Source organism: Hyperoodon ampullatus, assembly GCF_949752795.1.
Source record: "Hyperoodon ampullatus genome assembly, chromosome: 15".
In the NCBI taxonomy this organism is placed as follows: domain Eukaryota; kingdom Metazoa; phylum Chordata; class Mammalia; order Artiodactyla; family Ziphiidae; genus Hyperoodon; species Hyperoodon ampullatus.
Window position 1 is genome coordinate 50,826,998 of NC_136928.1, and position 13,155 is coordinate 50,840,152.

The 13,155-nt window shown below is 49.2% G+C and overlaps 1 protein-coding gene across 1 annotated transcript; it reads right to left on the reverse strand.

Annotated features, from left to right (window-relative positions):
* Positions 1-7,894: 7,894 nt before the first annotated feature.
* Positions 7,895-12,327, reverse strand: TMEM247 (transmembrane protein 247; the record flags this gene model as incomplete). The annotated part of the gene is given in 4 exon segments (XM_079720710.1): positions 7,895-8,176; positions 11,124-11,471; positions 12,210-12,290; positions 12,292-12,327. Coding segments are annotated over 4 exon segments (747 nt in total).
* Positions 12,328-13,155: the final 828 nt, after the last annotated feature.

Genomic DNA, 13,155 nt, shown 5'->3' on the forward strand with positions numbered 1-13,155 from the left:
AGCTCCCCTCTTTTACCTGCCCCCCCTGGGTCCTTCTGGCATCCCAGTTTTTGACTCCCACCCTAGCTGATCTGTTTTGAGAATCAGGATGATCCTGCAGTGTGTGGTTTGCTTAGGGTAGCCGTCTGGAGTTCCACCAATATTAGTCTGATATCTGAGAGCAGGTGGGCTTTCTGCACTTCTCTGTGCTTCCAGAGTCTTCCAGTCAAAGCTCATTGTTTTCTAGGAGCCCACTCGGGCCAGCTCTGATACCAGGGGAGGCCTTGTGTATGTGAGGATACAGAAATTGTCCAGAAGTGAAGACAATGAGAGTGAACTGTAAGATTTCTCTCTGGGTCCGACCACCTCCCTTTCACACCTGCCATAGTATCCAGGTCTTCAGGATGAGCCAGGCATGGCTGATTCAAGAGGGAAGACCCCCCAGGCCAGTGACAGACCCACTCACATGACTGGATGAACCCAGCAGAGGATGTTGGATGGGGTCCAGAGGAAGCTATCAAGGGCTTTGAGTATGGATCTCCCTCTCGCCAAGAAAATAGCAGGTGTGTGGAGTTCCTGGGCTAGTGAGTGAGGACTTACATCCTTGTCCCCTCTCAGAGACATTTCCCTCCACAGCCTTTGGCGGGAGGAAGGGAGAGAGTGGGTGGAATGAAACGGTAGATTTTTAAGCCAAGTACCTTTGAAGCCACTATCCGTAAGTGTGCACAATATAGATAGACATAGTGGACTGCACAATACCATGTGAAATACAGTAACAGTACTCTTCACATACGTTATCAAAGCAGCTCTGAATCTTCATTCACAACTACAAAAAATGAGACATAGATTTCTTAGCTTTCTTTAAAGCAACTTTCAGCTCTGCGCCACACTTGGTCTCTGCCACCTTCTTGCTGAGGGAGCTCAGGCAACTCCTGAACCTCTCTGAGTCTCATTCTCATCTGCAAAGTGAGGATGGTTATAGCACTCCCTCGGGGTGGCCGTGGGATGAGATGAGTTGACATAAAGCGTGTTGCATGGGGCAGAATATCCAGTAGGTACTGGGGAAGCGTGTGCTCCCTTCTCTCCTCTCCAGCACATCTTCACAGAGGCTTGAGCTCGGGATCCTCTCTCAGGTTGTCTAGTGTATCCTTTAGTTCATTGGCTTGTTCATTCATTTGCTCCAAGCACTGATTGAGCCCCCGGCAGTGGGTTGGTCCCTGCAGCACACAATTAGCTGCTCTGGCATCTCCTGGTCAAAGAGAGTGCTGGGAGGAGAGCGGGTCCATGATAGAGGATGTCTGAGACTGCCCTCCTCCGCCTCCCTTCCCCCCCACTGCCTAAACTAAGGGTTGCCTTGCTCAGCACTTTCTGCCCGGCTTCCTGGTGGCTGTCTTCCAAGGCCTGCTTTCTGCCCCAGGACCCTACAAAGGCTCCTTTGATGAAAAGTTTGCGGCAAAGTGACTGTGTCATTTGATACAAATGAGGCTCATGAGGGTAAAAAGTGTTGCTTTATTCTCCTATTTTGGGATTTTCTAGCCCAGAGAAAAACGGGCAGCTGAATGGGGCTGGGGGCGGAAGCCAGGAGGGAGGGGAAACGCCAAGAGTTGGAGAGCTCTATGCTTCTGTTAGCCCTGGGATTAGCAGCTGCAAGCCTGGGGCGTGACCTGCACACCAAGAGGTGCCTCCCGCTCAGCCAGACTCTGCTTCCAGAGCCGGTGGTTGTACAAGGGGCACCCCCGCATTGCCTGGGAGGGGACCTTTTGTCCCCCCAGGCCACCAGACTCAGCATCCTCCACTGCTGGGCCTGCTCCCGTGGTCCCCACCCCTTTCAAAATGCATAGCACCTGCTCCCCTTCCTCCAGCTTATGGGGTGCCGAGGACCAGGATGGGATTTGAGGGGATCCACGAAAGCCCCCCACCCCAGAGGGTCTCCTTCATCCACCTCAAGGGCTGGCCTCCTGGGCGGACTGCCACGGCATTGGTACCGGGCCCCATGCTCAGGGGGACCCTGCACTCAGGGAGACCTCACACTTGGTTTCAGGCTCTGCTGTCACCACCTTGGAATTCTCAATAGTTCTTGAGCAAGACACCCTGCATTGTCCTTTTGCACTGGGCCTGACAGACTCTGGAGCCAATTCTGATCCTCTCCACTTCTCCCAGTTCTTAAAGTCAGGTCCGTGATCCCTATCTTAGATCCCGGTCTTTGCTCATCTTTTACTAACACCTCTCATTTGTACAGCTCTACATTTTCCATGAGCCTGCACACTATTATCATACCTGTCACCACGAGTCCCTAAATCACTGACTCATGCCAGAGTTGTTTGTGGGATTTGTCTCATGACCCCAGGCCCTTTGATGCCACCCCTTTGTTCTTGAGGAATAAAAATGCCTACCTCCTGACCCTATCTGCGATACCCTCCTACTTAAGTGTAGGAAGATTGCAAGTCCAAAGCCGATCCTCCACTTGGCTCTTAAGAGCCGTGGACAAGCCCTCTGGGAGCGCTTAATAAATACTGACTAATGAACCTGCAGCTGCTGCTCCTTTGGCTAATTAAATCTAAATAAGTCACAGACTTTAAATTATGCAATAAGGCTTGGCCAAAACAGCTTAAAAATGCGGGAGCCCTAGTTTTTCTGCTGTGCCCTGTGGAAAAAATCCCATCTTTTAATCATGCTTAACCTTCCTGAAAGAACAGTGGCAACCTTTAAATAATGAATGAATGTATATTAGCGAGATGTTTTTCCCCCAAGCTACACACAACGGAGCTAGATCATAAAAGGGACAGAGGCAGAGATAGGCCTGGGGGGATTCCGGAAGTTTCTGGTGAATCGCAGAGTGCTGGGAGAAATCATTTGGTTGCTCAGGAGCCCAGAGCAAGGACTGGTGAAGAGCACAGAGGGAGGAGGGGCGGATGCACTGCCTTCCAGCCTGCGCCTGCGAGCTGTGATGGAGGCTCCCACAGTACTGCTGGGGGCTACATGCTCAGTTATCCTCTCTCCACTCCTTCCTATCTTGCCTCCACGTACCCTCCCACTCCCGAAGACCCTCCAGGCCAAGAGCAGTGTCTTCACGACAGAGCAAAGGTTGAATTGAGTCACATCACCTAGAGCAGTGCTTTGCAGACTTTCAGGTGCACAAGAGTCATTGGGGATATTGTCAAAAATGCAGACGATCAGTGGGTCCAGGGTGGGGCCTGGGATGCTGCATTTCTAAGATGCCTGGGGCTGCTGGTCCTCAGATCACGTGTAGAGTAGCAAGGATTTAGGTTTTGTAATAAAGCTGAACATTATAATCAACTGGGACACTCTTCAGGTGCTCCCTGGACAACATCTCAGGTCAGTTAGATAGGAATTTCTGAAATCAGACCCAAGGCTCTTTGGTCCCTTTCTCTCCCCATTCCCCACCTTTTTTTTTTTTTTTAAACTCAGTTAGAGTCTAGATAATTTTCAGGTCACCCAAATAAAGCCTAGAAAGCGTAACCAACTTGCTTGCAGTCACCTCCTAAAGTGGGATTAGAAACAGATCGGGCAGGGAAGTGGCCTTGGAAACCAAGCCTGCTCCCCCTTCCCTCCTGCCGATCTCAGCATCTCCAGGACTCTAGCCCCGTCCCTGGGCTCAGGGTTGCAACGTATGTGATTCCATTTGGGGAGCAGGAAAGATTCTTCTATCTTTCTCCTCCTAAGCCTTCCTGAAAGTTCACTATTAGTGCTTAATTGCTTGGGCTGAAGCTGAGTGTAATGTGTAGGATCTGTTTGTTACACTCTGTCTTCAGCATCACGGTGTGAGTGGGATGACAGGACAGACACTGGGGGCACTGGGCTCTGTTCTGTGGAATCTGGGACTGAGGAAGGGGAGGGACTCTCAGGGCAGACTCACCTCCTCCTGCAACTTTGCTGAGGGCTCCCAGCACAGAGGGGTGTGCCCTTCTAAGTCCCCAGGCAAGGCTGTGGCCCCGGTTGTGTAAGATACTGGGGCCTCAGGCAGAGGTCAGGAGGATGAAGACAGAGCTGTTCCAGTTGTGTATCTGGAGAAAACCATGACCTTCCTGCTGTGGTATGTGAGCCAGGCCTTAAGGCAGAAGTGCAGCTGTGGGCCAGGCCCAGCTTGGCTACAGCTGTGCCCTACCCAATTTTCTCAACCTGGACCATGACACTGGGGCAGGGAGTGGGAGCTGGGCTTAAGAAAGCAGCAAGGTAAGGTAGACACAGTTATTTGCTTATTCAATATCCACCTCTCCCCTTCCCCACCCCCACCATATTATCAGAATCTTAATTTTGTTCAAGGCTGCAACACTGTCCAGGCCAAAAACTTACCACACCTCATATGTCCTGAAGCTAGGAGCAGCAACATGACCAGTCTGACCAATGAGATGTAAGCAGAAGTCTCTAGGTGGATCTTTCTGGAAAGCTTTTTTAAAAGATGGCTCCCTTTCTTTTCCCCCTCTGCTGACCTGGAGTTGATACCTGGAGCTATAGCAGCCATCTTGAGATTATAAGGCTAAAAGCCATGGGGTGAGGAGGATAAAAGCCATATGCTAAGGATGGTGGAACAAAAAGAAGGATCCTCTATGACTGAGTTCTCTATGACTTCCTTGAGAAGTTTCACCGTCACAGACTGCCCAACCTGGGACTTCTTAGTATGTGAGACACATAAACCCCTATTTGGTTAAGCCACTGTGGCTGGGTTTCTCTTATAGATAAATGCAGTCTTCACACTGGGACCTTAGAAAGAATGTTCCTGGATTGGAAATGGGAAGAGAAGGTCAAGGAAGAACATGGCCCCCAGGAGAGGAGAGGGGGGAGGATTTCCTCTCTTTTGGGGGGAGGGTCACTATCGCACTCTACAGTCTTCAGGGATTCCTTGTTTCCCAAGGGACTAAGTTCATATTCCTCAGGTCAATATTCAAGACTATAAAATTTGGCTCCAAATCAGTTTTCCAGGCCTGTTACCATTCACTGGAGCAAGGATGTGCCTGCTCCTTCTTTGAGTATAGATTATACACTCCCACCCTGATCGTAATTCACATGAGTTCTCCCTACTCCTTTCTACCTGTCCCAGGCTTACCTGCCCTTGTGGGCTGCTCTTTTGAGAAGACTTCCTATCACCCTGGGCTCCAGGGACCTCTCCTTTAATCTCCTTCATCACTGAGGTCTATGTGCCTGATAGTTTCTTTATACTTTAGTGTGTATTAGCTGCATCTCCTCAGCAAGGCTGTGAGATCCTCCAAGGCAGGATTTTGGGAGTGTGGAAATACAGAAAGATCACTTTGGAGTCAGACTTGAGATCTAAGATGATCTTGGGTACATCACTTAACCTCTCTGAGCCTCAGTATCCTTGTCTGTGAAATGGGGATAATAATGTACATGTCTGCCTCCCAGGCCTCCATAAAGCATGTAGCCAAGTGCCTGGCACATTGGAGGTGCTCCAGAAGGGCTTGTATGTTGACTTGTTGCCTGCTTGGTAACCCTAGGCTGTGCCTTTTTTCTATCTTTTGTATCTCTCTCCACTTTTGTCTCTCCCTTCCTTCTGATTTTCTGCGTTGCATTTGAACAGTGAGGTCTGTATCAAGTTTGGGGAGTGACCATGAGCTGTTTTCATTTTTGCTTAGGGTAGATCTTCGGCTACTGGCTTCAGTCTTCTATCAGAGTAGGAAGTAAGGGTAGAGGGGAGATTTCATGGCCATTTGCTAAGGGGGTGAGAAGACATGCTAACTTAACTGAAAGGAGTTTACTAATCTTTCTCAGAAGATTTGTAAGGAAAATGGGTGTATTTAAGTCCAGTTTTACCTGGCAACAGGATGATGAATTGAATGGCCTTATAGCAGTTGTTGTTTTTTTTTTTTTATAAACAAACTCCCAATTCTGTTTGTTCTAGTGAATTAAACATCTGGGCCTTAATCTTTTTGATATCCTGATCTCCTCCTTCTTTTGCCTCAATCCCACCCCAGAAACCCAGATCAAATTAGATTGTGAGAAGTGACCCATAGCAAAAAAATTCTGCCATTGAAAGTTTAACGAGAAATGACAGTTTTATTACTTCCAAGTAAATACCTGTCACACGCAGCTATAAATGGGAATGAATGTATTGAACTGGGTGGAAAATGAGACGTCACTGTGGACTGAAACGGCATGATAATGTGTACTGACAATGAGTCCCGCGGCGGTCTTCTCTTTTCATGTGTTTTCACTCTGCATCACTCAGAGAGCCCAGCAAGACAGAAACGTATTCTTTTGTTCCTCTTAAAGCAGAGCCTTATGTCCAGGAAGAGGAAGGGTCAAAAAAGACTTGATTGATTGCAAAGCTGTGTCCATTCAGTTTGCTGCGTTATCCTTAAAGTCTCCCATGCTGGCCGTCATTCCTGGGCAGGGCTGGCGAGGTGGGGGCCGCTGACAACTTGCTGTGTGTGCGCGCGCACGTATGTGTGTAGAGGATGGGGGAGGTGAACTCCTTTCCCTTGTTACACTGGGCCACTTCTGTGCCTCCTGTGAGTCCCCTAGTGCCCAAAGTCTGTTCCTTTTGGTTGTTGCTGCCTGTTGTTGTGTATATCTCTATTGTAGACAACTATTTGCTATGTATCTCTGTGTGTGTGTGTGTATGTGTGTGTATGTGATTTGAGGGTTGGGCGTGTGGCCTGTTTAGTTTTTTTTTTTCTCCTATTTTTCCACTGGAGCAGCATTGCTGACTGCGCCTAATCAATCAATGCCTCCTTACCAGTGCCCCTAGGACTATGCCCAGAGTTTGCCCCCACCTCACCCAGGCATGTGCTGCTCAGCGATCAGGATATCTGATAGGCCTGTCCTGGGTTTCCTGGAGCTTCAGCATCTCTCTTCTTGAGTTGCATGTTGCTGAGGGCAGGCTCCAAGCATGCATGGTGGACTATGTACAGTCCTGCTCAGGCCCAGGGCTAGATGGACCCTTGCCGATGCCTTGCTGATGCCATCTTGACATGTCTGCAGAGCTGGAAAGAGCTTGGGTAACCTTGGCTCCTGTATTAGTTTCCTGTATTAGTGTTGCTGCTGCAATAAATTATTACAAATGTAGTGGCTTAAAACAACTCAGGGGCTTCCCTGATGGCGCAGTGGTTGAGAGTCCGCCTGCCGATGCAGGGGACACGGGTTCGTGCCCCGGTCCGGGAAGATCCCACATGCCGCGGAGCGGCTGGGCCCGTGAGCCATGGCCGCTGAGCCTGCGCGTCCGGAGCCTGTGCTCCGCAACGGGAGAGGCCACAACAGTGAGAGGCCCGCGTACCGCAAAAAATAACAACAACAAAAAAAACCCCTCAGATTTACTCTCTTACAGTTCTGGAGGTCACATGTTTAAAATGGGTTTGGCAGGGCTGCATTCCTTCTGGTGGCTCTAGGAAAGAACCCATTTTCTTGCCTTTTCTACCTTCTATGGGCTGCCTGCATTCCTTGGCTTGTGGTCCTGCATCACTCTCCCCTCTGCTCCCATGGCCACATCTCCTTCTCTGCCTCTTACCCTCCTGCCTCCCTCTTATAAGGACCCTTATGATTACATTGTGCTCATCTGGATAGTCCAGGATCATCTCTTCATTTCAAGGCCCTTAATTTAATCTCAAAGTCTGTTTTACCATGTAAGGTAACATATTCACAGGGATGTGGATGTCTTTGGGGGGCCTACCCTCAAAAGCCTACCACAGCTCCCCACACCTCAGGGAAGATCTATCTGAGTAGATGTGGTGGATCCCAAGTCAGCCTGGTCATGGTATGATTTCTGTGATTCTGGAAAGGCTTTCCAAACCCTTCTCCCTACAGATACTTCCCTGGCCTGCTACCTTCTGAAATTCTCCTCTTGGGGAATAAAGCGTCTTCATCCACAGTGGGAACTCAGGCTTAGTACAAGGCCTGAACATGTCTCCACCCTAAGGTGTAAATGGTTGACAGCAAACCTTTCCTAACAGCAAGTTCTGATGGGAGGGAGGCACAGGTGAGGGAAGGAGGTGCCCAGTGATGGAGAGAGCGAAGGCACTTGGAAGTATGACCATAAAGTTTTAATCAAACAGAGCAAAATGGCTGCGATGCTGAACAGGTAGTGCTTGGAGAAGAGAAAGAAGATCATCTCCTTGGTGACATAGATTATGTGTATGAAGATGAAGCAGTACAGAAACATGGTGAATTGGTTCTGGGGGAGCAGGAGGTCCTGGAGGCCTCCCGAGAACGTGGGGGAAAGAAGAGAGTAGAAATGGCAAAACCAGGGCTTGGATACCAGGCAGACCTGGGCTTCGATCCTGCTCTTGTCCCTTCTTGAATGGGACCTCGGGCAAGCTGTCTTCCTCACCTAAGGTGAGGGTAATCGTGCCCACCCCACAAGATGATGATGAGGAAGGGTGAGGACAAGAATGAAAATTCTAGGCAAGGTCAAAGGCACAGAGGGGACTCATGAGTTTTCACTTCTTGAGCCTGGTCTTAGCCCTCCCGAGTCAGGCCGCCCCCTTCCTTTCTTGGTACACTCCATGCAGCCTCTGAGCCCACAGGTGGGCAGTCTCTTTCCTACTTGAGATCCCCACATCTGGACACCAGGTCTTGGGCGTGTTCTCTGGACAGTGTCCCCAGATACTCCACCTTGTTTTCTGGATGGTGGCACAATGAGAGGGGGTCCCTTGGGCACAAATGACTGTGTCTGACTCTCTGGGCCCAAGTGCATGTCACATAAGGTCAGGCTGTGGTCCTTCAGCCCAGGGTGTGGTCTCTCCTGCGGACAGGTAGTAAGAGACAGGTGATGGGGCCTCCCTAAACTCTTAGGGTTTCGGATGTGGGGGAAGGCAGCTTGAGCTGTCTGACTGATTCTGCCTGTGTGTTGCTCTTTTCCAGAATCTATATAATTAAAGTTGAACAGACCCCCATTTTAACTGTAGAAAGCATCAACATATAAGTAGAGTAAAAACTGATATAACTATTTTGATCTATAGTTAAGAAGGCATCACCCATGGTTCATTCTTTAAAATATCTTTTCAACTCATGCCACATTTTTTGTAAGCAGGCATATGGCAGGGACTGTGATGCCCTAAATTCACTAGAAACATATTCATAGAGATATTTTTCAATACAATGACAATTATCTACCCACCCACCCACCCACCCAGAAAAAGGGAGGTGGGAGGCTTAAAAATTAAGTCAACTCTCCAAGTAAATGCACAGGAAGTAAAACACTTTTGTAAACTATTGTTAAAGACTGGGGTTTTGGTCATACTATTGTTGAACCAACTACGTAAAATGTGAGAGTAACTAAATAAAACTGAGGGGGCAGGAAATGACTCCAGTGATGCCACCTCTAAAAGGAATAGTCAGGAAGATGGAAGACCAGAGGAAGAAACCCAGTGTTCTGGTGGGACTGGAGGGCTGGACAGATCTTGTGTTTCTCTGCAGACCTGGTGTGGCTCTGGTTCCATGGACTTTCTGCCACTGTTTGTGGTCTACATGCTAATGGCTGATATTTGTGATTTTGATAACAAATTGTGCACTTGTGAAACCTTTTAGACTTTTCAAAACACTTTCAATGGTCTATTTTTTTTTAAAGCAGAAGACAGAGAGCAGATAGGACTATACACCAAGGATTTCCATCTCCTCCAGCAAGGAGAAAGTATTTTGTGAGCAAGAAAAACAAAAGATAATTGTTAAGAAGCCAGCATGTGTTCATTGAGAACAAATCATGCAAAACCAACTTAATTTTCTTAAAAAAAATAGACCAGTCAATTGGGGAAATGCTATAGTGTAATATCTTAATTCTGGGAAACCATTTGACAGTGTGTCTCAGTACAGTTTTCTGGACAAGGTAGAGAAATGTGAGCTGGAGATAATGTAACTCAAGGGTGCTGATTAATGGAACATTGCTAACCTGTAGGGAGATCTTTTAGTGGTATTTACTTTAGGTCATATCCTCCTCAACAATTATAGCAATGACTTGGATAAAGCCAGAAGGCAAGTTTCTCAGAACTGAGGATGACTCAGAGCTGGGAAGCATAGCCTAATACATTACATCCTGATAAAATTGAGAAGTGATGAATGTAAGTTGTTGCATTTGTGTCAAGAAGTGAATTGCATGAGTACATAAAAATGGTAATAGCTAACACTGAGTGCTTACCTCAATGTGCCAGGCTCACTGCAAAGTGCCTCACATGCATTCTTTCATTTAATCCTCACGACAACCCTATGAGGTAGGTATTACCTTATACATGAGCAGACCAAGGCCCAGCGAGGATCAGTAACTTGCCCAGTGTCAAACAATTTATATGTAGTAGAGCCAGAATTTTAACCCAGGACTGTCTGATTTTAAAGCCCAGACAGCACTACTTTAAACAATAACATCTTTCATTATTTAGTGCTTATGATGGCCCAGCCAGAGTGCTAAGCATTTCCCATGCCACTTAATCACAAGCAGGCTTTCTTATCCCCATTTAGATTAGGGGAGAGTGGTCCATTTCTTGCCAAAAGATGTCTAAGTTTTAGTTGACAGCAAGGCAGCGTGATCCAACAGAATACATGCAGCCCTGATCAGGGGAGCAGGGGGATGGTTCTATCAAAATCCACTAGCCAAGGGCTTCCCTGGTGGCGCTGTGGTTGAGAGTCCGCCTGCCGATGCAAGGGACATGGGTTCGTGCCCCGATCCAGGAAGATCCCACATGCCGCGGAGCGGCTGGGCCCGTGAGCCATGGCCGCTGAGCCTGCGCGTCCGGAGCCTGTGCTCCGCAACGGGAGAGGCCACAACAGTGAGAGGCCCGTGTACCGCAAAAAAAATAAAACTATTAAAAAAAAAAAAATCCACTAGCCAGACTGCAGTGGGAGTTCTGGGTCTAGTCCCAGGCGTCCTATTTTAAGAGATGCAGAGAGTAGAGAGTGATGGAAATCCAGACATAGAGGAAATATTGAAGAGTTTTCCCTGAGGAGGAAACCCATAGACAGGCAAGTGGACAAGGTGGCTTCCGGGTCCCTCCTGGGGAGGGTTGATCCTTGAAGAGTTGGATCTCAGCTTAACATGGAAGCTCTAAAGCAGTGAGCTGGCGGGCGTAGGGCGGGGAACAGCCGAGAAGCAGGTAAGGTGGGCTCCCCGTGCAGGTCAGGGATGGGCTTCCCTCACCCCTAGTTTCCCCGCACCCTTCGCCTCCCGGTTGGGACCTGTCACCTACCAGGCGGGGCGTCGCCTGCTGCCTCAGCTGCTCCATCACCTGTTCGTGCTGCCGCTGCCGCTCATTCTCCTCCTGCAGGTACTTGAGCCGCTTGAGCTCGAACTCCATGTGCACCTTCTCCAACTCCATTTCGTCGTTTCGCTGGGGCTCTGGGGTCCCCGGGGCCACTGCAGCTGGGGCCAGGGGCAGCTCTGCGCGTTCAGGTCCATCGCCCGCCTGGCCATTGGTGGTGGCGGGGCCGGCCTTGGAGGACAGTGACTTAGGTGGTCCTGGGCAGCCTCTGTCCTCACAAGTTTTCATCTCCTCAAGGTAGTCGTAGGACGAGTCTGGCTTGGGGGACTCTGCCTCCTGGGCCTGGGAAGGGGGAAGTGGGGGGTCGTGAGAGGTTAGCATGGGACCGCCCACCCCCTAACCCGCCACGCTCCTGCAGCCCCAGGCACAGTGCACTGGGGTGCTTGAAAGTGGTGTGAATTGCAAACATCTAGACTGAGTTCTTCCGAGAAACTTCAACGGAGTTATCAGGACCTGAGAGTTAAGGAGGAGAGGACAAACGGACACAGAAGAATGGCGCCCTAAAGTTGCAAGTGGGGCCTTTGGGAGGGTTGAGTAGAAGTCTGTCTTCCTCGTGATCTTCAGATCACTACTGGAGGTAACTTTCCCACCTCCCACTCTACTTTGAGGCCAGTTAGACATCCAGTCCTCTGGGGGCCACAGAGGGAGGAAGAAACCCAAGGTCTGCATTGAGAGAACCTCAATATATGGGAACCAACGATAGGGTTATGGGGAAGCCTGGTTCCATCTGCAGGAGGAGGAAAGGGCCCCACATGGAGAGCTAGATGGGGGAGACCAAAGCCAGCTTCAGTCTTCAAAGCCAGCTTCAAAGCCAGCTTGACAATCTTACGAAGGGCTACCTGGTCTCCAGTTACAGCTGGGTGCCAGTGTGGGGATAGGGTGCACGTCTCCTACTCTTCTTAGCAGTTCTCTGGAATCTAACAGCACTCAGCTCCTATCTTGTGGTGTCCCCATTATGCTCTTCCTCCCCCTGCTGGGACAGGCTGGGGCAGTGAGAAGAGGCATCCTCCTTACCAAAGAAGCCCTTGACTTCCCTTCGGACATGGGGTCATCAGGCACCATCTTGGGGAAGGTTGGGCGGCTTTCTCCTGCCCCCCCGGCCTTCCATCATCTCCCTGTCCTCTGTTGCCATCCAGAAAACCACAATACTGCCGGATGGGGCCAAAGGACATCTTTTGAGGCATTAACATTTGGCCTCACAAGATTCCACAGCCCGGCCACCATCACAACCCCCTGTCCTCATAATAACCCACATTCCACCAGTTGCTAAGGCCCCTTTGGCAGAGGGTGTGATACCTTTGAGGTGCCATTATTAAGAACTATAGGATGGGCCTTTGCCACCCCTAGGGACTGCTGTGAAAACTAGAATTCTACCACTTGAAATCCAGAATTCCATCATTTGAAATCTGTTCTCTTGAGTTCCTCTCTTAAATGCAGCCTGTATTGAGATGAGTCACGATTAGCTCCACAAACCTTGTTATGGGCTGAATTATGTGCCCTCACCCCGCACATTCATTTGTTGGAGTCCTAACCCCCAGGACCTTAGAACGTGACTTTATTTAGAGATAGGGTCTTTACAGAGGTGATTAAGTTAAAATAAGGTCATTAGGGTGGTTCCTAATCCAATACGACTGATGTCCTTAGAAGAGGAAATTTGGACACAGACATGCACAGAAGGAGATGATGTGAAGATGGGAGAAGATGGCCATCTAAAGACCAAGGAGACAGGGCTTGTATTAGTGTTCTCCAGAAAACCAATAGGAGCCCAGCCTCATAAATTCAAATAGAGCTTATAAAGAACTGGCTCACGGGATTATGGAGGCCGAGAAGTGGCACGATCTGCTGTCTGCAAGTGGGAGGCTCATGAAAGCTGGTGGCATAAATTCCAGTCTGAGTCTGAAGGCCTAATAACCAGGACTGCTGCTGGTATAAGTCCCAGTCCAAGGCCAGGAGGAGGCCA